At 48.0% G+C, this 5,959-nt stretch overlaps 2 protein-coding genes across 2 annotated transcripts; both read left to right on the top strand.

Moving 5' to 3' along the window:
- Positions 1–528, top strand: COCMIDRAFT_109160 (uncharacterized protein; the record flags this gene model as incomplete). The annotated part of the gene is made up of 1 exon (XM_007694983.1): positions 1–528. A coding segment is annotated over one exon (528 nt), but the record flags the coding sequence as incomplete, so codon positions are not given.
- Positions 529–1,230: 702 nt separating this feature from the next.
- COCMIDRAFT_30732 (uncharacterized protein) lies at positions 1,231–2,465 on the top strand (the record flags this gene model as incomplete). Its single annotated transcript, XM_007694982.1, has 4 exons — positions 1,231–1,259; positions 1,323–1,473; positions 1,559–2,032; positions 2,085–2,465. The coding sequence occupies 4 exons, from the start codon at positions 1,231–1,233 to the stop codon at positions 2,463–2,465; spliced, it is 1,035 nt and encodes a 344-aa protein (XP_007693172.1).
- Between the last annotated feature and the right edge of the window lie 3,494 nt (positions 2,466–5,959).

The following is a 5,959-nucleotide window of genomic DNA, read 5'->3' as shown; positions in this document are numbered from 1 at the left end:
ACCCTTGCCGACTACAACATTCAGAAGGAGTCTACTCTGCATCTCGTCCTCCGTCTGCGTGGTGGTATGCAGATCTTCGTCAAGACACTGACTGGAAAGACCATCACGCTGGAGGTCGAGTCTTCGGATACTATTGACAACGTCAAGGCAAAGATTCAGGACAAGGAAGGTATTCCTCCAGACCAGCAACGTCTCATCTTTGCGGGCAAGCAGTTGGAAGATGGCCGTACTCTTGCCGACTACAATATCCAGAAGGAGTCGACACTTCACTTGGTGCTCCGTCTGCGTGGTGGTATGCAAATCTTCGTCAAGACTCTCACCGGCAAGACGATTACTTTGGAGGTGGAATCAAGCGATACCATTGACAACGTAAAGGCGAAGATTCAGGACAAGGAGGGTATCCCTCCTGACCAGCAGCGTCTCATCTTTGCTGGTAAGCAACTTGAGGACGGCAGGACGCTTGCCGATTACAACATCCAGAAGGAGTCCACGCTCCACTTGGTGCTCCGTCTACGTGGCGGTCAGTAAGCGTGACGATAGTTTACGATATCTTTCTGGGTATGGCGTTTATGACATGATTCAGCCTACGGGCTGCGTTAAAGCGAATCAGTTTTATTCATAGTTCATACGGCTACTAAAGCCTCATCAATGCATCTACACAAGCCTACGGGCTTCGAGTTCGCTCAAATACTGTTGTGCTTATGCGACACGTGATGACTTGTCTTTGCTGATCAACTTCTCAGACTGTGCGGCCTCTTGCACAGATTATGCGTGTGCACAATACATGCTTCATAATCTCTAGCTTGTTGACGTTATGCCTGTGTCAGGTTGACAGTTGAGGTTGGACAGCGACACCACGATGTTGCCTCTGCCGCCATCGCGGTACTGCATTGACCACGGCTTAATTCCGACAACCCCACTTCAGCTGACGCGACTGGCAATATCTCCGCTAAATCCAACCCCCACTTTATACCGCCACATCATCGAACATAGATTGGCAGAGGCAAGTCCGCTTCCCTGCCTTTCATTGCTAGAATTCATTTAAGTGACCTAAAACCGGATGGGCCGAGCGGATTTTGCAGCAAACTCCGCGGTTCTCCTTCAATAAAACTACCGCCTGATTTATAAACCCCCCCCATTGCCTCCCCGCGAAGACCACAATCGCACAAAACTGTCACTAACGACTCCCTTCACACAACTTTCCAAGAGACTCCATATACATACGCAGCAATGGCAGAAAAGAAGATGGAATACGTCAAGTGAGTTCTTCACTGCCATGAGCAACTGGAGCTTCCAATGGCAAGTATACTCATGTGAAATAGCCTAGGAAAGTCTGGCCTCAAAGTCTCAAAGGTCATTTTGGGTACCATGAGCTATGGCTCTTCCAAATGGCAGCCATGGGTTCTAGACGAAGCCGAAAGCTTGCCACTGCTTGAGCATGCATACAAGTGTGGTATCAACACCTGGGATACAGTATGTTTGGCCTTCAGACGACTTCCTACACATCATCGCAATGATAGCGCGTACGTAAACGCAGGGCTAACAGAACACTATCAAGGCCGACATCTACTCCCACGGTATCTCTGAGAAAATCATTGCAAAAGCGCTGAAGCAATACAATATCCCGCGCAGCAAGGTTGTCATTCTATCGAAATGCTACTTCGGCGTCAACGAAGAAGACCCTACCGTCCAAATTGCACAAGTTTCCATCAACGATGGCGAGATGGTCAACCAAATTGGCTTGAGTCGCAAGCACATCTTCGACGCCGTAGAGAAGAGTGTGGAAAGACTGGGCACCTACATTGATGTCCTACAGATCCATCGTTTGGATCGTGGTACACCCAGGGAGGAAATCATGAAGGCCCTGAACGATGTTATTGAGAAGGGCTGGGTACGCTACATTGGCGCCAGTTCAATGGCTGCGTGGGAGTTCCAAACATTGCAAAATATTGCAGACAGGAACGGCTGGCACAAGTTCATCTCGATGCAGAATTACTACAATTTGCTTTACCGCGAGGAGGAGCGTGAAATGGTAAGTACCAGAGTTCAGGGAGTTATGTGGGCCGCTCTAATAAATCGTCCAGATTCCATACTGTCAAGACACTGGCGTCGGTCTCATTCCATGGTCGCCCATAGCCCGTGGTGCCCTTACACGCCCTTGGAATAATCGATCTACAAAGCGTGCAGAAACCGATAAGTTCCAGGATCTACTCGTTTATTCGAGGGAAGATACTGTTGACAAGAAGATCATTGAGCGAGTCGAAGAGGTTGCAAAGAAGAATAACGTTAGCATGGCATGTATTGCAACAGCATGGACTATCAAAAAGGGCGTTTGCCCCATCATTGGATTGGGCAGCAAAGAAAGAATTGAAGAAGCGGTACAGAACGTTCACTTCAAGCTTAGCGATGAAGACGCGAAATACCTGGAAGAGGCATATGTACCCAAGTTCAAGCAGGGGTTCTAAAAAGCGATTAGATACGATACATCAACGTAGAAAAATACCATGAGTGTGTACTTACTCAAGTTTGCCTTTGAAGAATGAGAGAATGATGATGTTTTACCGGAATACCCTGTCTCCTTTTTCGCAATCTATTCACAAGTCATCTTGGAAAAGGGTGCCTGTCAGCTCTGGAAAGAGGGACTTAGCAACAGTTCATTGTCTGTATATCGACTTCGGAGAAACACTCCCATGTTTTTTGCCATCTAGTGTATACGCATCGGTCACGCCTCCTCTACCAATTTATCTTCTCGTATATTTTCCCAACGATACTGTCACCGCAACGAACGCCACAATCTTACACTCACACCCATCCTCTTCACACCGCTTGAATTCCCCATACCCCAACCTCAACCTCAACCTCAACAGCAAAACGACTTGCAGGTTACACACACCCCATGCTCACGAAGTAGTGCAAATGCACCAACGAACGTATCTTGGTTTTCCTAATCCGGTTGACGCAGCACTCTCGCCAGTCAGGCATGCAATCTAGGCCGAAAACAGATTGAAGTGTAAAACTGATGAAAGAGAAAAGGCAAATAAACAGAATGCCATGGAAGGAGAGAGCCTTTGAGAAGATGTACGCTGCACTTACCCGATGGGTTACACAAATGCAGCTTGTGTTGTAAGCGCATACATGTATGTAAGAACGAATGCAGTTAGAACCTCATTCATGCGATGTACACAGGGGGTATGTTTGTGTGTGTGTATGTATCTTCTCGCCTATGTAGAGCAGCATATTGCGGTGTATGTAGATTACCATGTACGTATGCCATACAAACACCATTACAACATCATCCTTCACCAACACCACTTTCGTCATTATCGTCGCACCAAGCTAGCGTTCTGCATGCAATCGAACGATCTACAATCCAATGTTCACTCCACCGGAAAGCACTTTTGCTCTCTTTTCTTCTTCCCTTCAGCTAATGCGAGAATGTTTGGAACGAGTCAAGACCCAAATGTAGCATCTGGGTTCTAGAAGCAAGCACTAGAAAAGAAAACATTATGACATGTCAGGGCAGCTAGAATTTTCTAGCTTGGGGTTGCATTTAGTTGCCGTCTGCATTTGGCTGGTACGGCTGTTTTCTTTTTCATGCATGCGTTTCTTTCTCGCACTTGTATATAATTTTTTTTCTCCTTTTCCTTTTGGCTGCGGAGAAGAAGTATCATGTACGGGATAGCGCAGAGTGAGTAAGCTCTACCAGTAAGCTCTACCCAAACTCTGTCCATCTACGTACCTAACTACCGACCGAACCCAGCCCCACCCATTTATTCCAGTTTTTGAGCCAAAAGCTTGTTCGGGAGCCCGTTTGTCCCAATATTTAGTTTACCACGTGAATGCGTGACTATCGCTAGTCCAATACCCTTTTTCCAAATATCGTTTGCTAGCTGGTAGCATGAAATAGAAAGAGAAATAGAGCAGGGCAGTTGATCAGACCCAACAAATCGATCGATTGTCAGAACAAGGGCCTCTTGGAGTTACACACCCTCGAATGCACACATACGGTTGCACACACACACACAAGTCGAGCGTGACGTTTTGACAGTTTGACGTTTTCCGGTGAAGGCTGGGGGGAATGGGAAAGTGACCCCGCACTAAGGAACGCAGCCCAGCACCCACCACATGAACAACGACAACGCATACACGCAGCCCCCTGACCCGGCAAGCGTTTAGGGCTAGCTGGAAGCGCATCCAGCCACTACTAAGATTCCTACCATCACCATCACCACCGTTATCTACAAAAGTATGTAGGTGATCATTCCTCCTCCACCGCCGCAACCGCCAAACCGCCAACCCCACCCCACATTGCCGGCCCGCATACACACATCTCTCTCATGCACGCCTAGGTGTTTGGTTCCGAGGAGGCAATCATCGTACGCCTCCCTATCAAACCCCCTCTCCACTGTACGTCAGACAGCGGATGTGCTCGGGAGCTAGGGAAGAAGGGTTCTTCCCTGTACAAGCCCGCCATCGTGACACACATGAGCACACCATATCCACACACACCTAACATACGCATACGCATACGCATACGCACACGCTGTTGCGGGCTACCCCAGGGCCACCAGAATGCATGATCGACACCAACAGCCGCCGTGGGATCTCCCTTCCCTTCCGTCTTTCTACATACTTGCTACTTACCTTTTTCGACCTTTACCCCATTCTGCCTTTCCGATCTTACTATACTTTCATACTACTTTACCCCATTAGGTCCATAGCCCTACATACCACATGACTCACCCGTCCCTCTCTCCCCATTTTTCCCCGTAATCCCGTAAGTACTTTGGGCAAAACGCAAAATATGGTAATACTGTAGACGAGATAATACGTTGTAACCATGTGAGCGTTTGCTAAACTCTCTGTCTTTACCTGGCACGGCGACTGTTTTTTTAGAGTTTACAATTGACAATGAATCAAGCAAACTCTCCCATTGCTCCAAACCTAAGAAATAAAGGGGTGTGTGTGTAAGGTGCCAGGGCAAAAGAAAAAGAAAGCAAATAAAAACAAAAGTAGTAATACCGGTCCGGTAACAGAACCAACCACCTTTTCTTCTTCGAAATACACACCATGCATGCAATGCAAATGCACTTGCGTTTTTTTTGCCCTTTACAACCAACCCAACACTCTGGAATTTCCGCATTTCGCCACTCCATCACCCATGCCACACACACACACACACATACCCCCTAACCTAGTTCAACCTCGTATTCTGTTCGTTTCTCTTCCGACATTCCACCGACCATCATCATCGCCATCGCCGCCGCCGCCGCGGACCTAATACACACTACGTACACACGCCTATGCAGCATTACCAGAAAGAAATAAAGAAATATATTGAAAAATCACTCCGACCGATCCCCCGAGAGTCCTTCCCCCCCCCCCCCCGCAAAGAAAAATGGCAGGATTGAGGGGGGCGGGGAAGGCGAAAAGTAGTAAAATAAGGTAAGGTAAGTAAAGTAAGTAACAGTTAGTATACATTAGTCTAAGTAAAAAAAAAAGTTGGCTAGTTTTGCGCTCATCCCCTTCTCACACCCTCTCTCCTAACCCCCCTTCCTACCCCCCTACCACCTACCCCTACCCCCCACAAAAAAAAAGAACGGAGGGAGGGCGGCCGGAAAGAAAAGAAAAAGCGGGAAAGGTGAAACACCGCCTTTCTGCCCAACTTGACGATTGCGACTGGCGCCTTGTTGTTGTTTTTTTGAGGAGGAGGAGGAGGAGGAGGGGAGGGGAGGGGAGAGGGGCTTGATGTAGGGAATCCTCTTTTTTTTTGGTGGGAAACTAAAGTAAAGTTAGGAGTTGGGTGAAAGGCAGGGGTAATGGTGGTGGTGGTTCGAGACGAGGTGGGATGATGATGATGAGGTGGAGGGAAGGGACAAGGGTAGCTTTTTATGCGGTAATCTTAGTGACTTTACTTGCCAAACGGGCGGGACGGGAGATTGAGGATGGGGGAGGGGGG

Source organism: Bipolaris oryzae (genome assembly GCF_000523455.1).
Source record: "Bipolaris oryzae ATCC 44560 unplaced genomic scaffold scaffold_259, whole genome shotgun sequence".
In the NCBI taxonomy this organism is placed as follows: Eukaryota; Fungi; Ascomycota; class Dothideomycetes; order Pleosporales; family Pleosporaceae; genus Bipolaris; species Bipolaris oryzae.
This window is presented reverse-complemented; position numbering and strand designations above follow the sequence as displayed.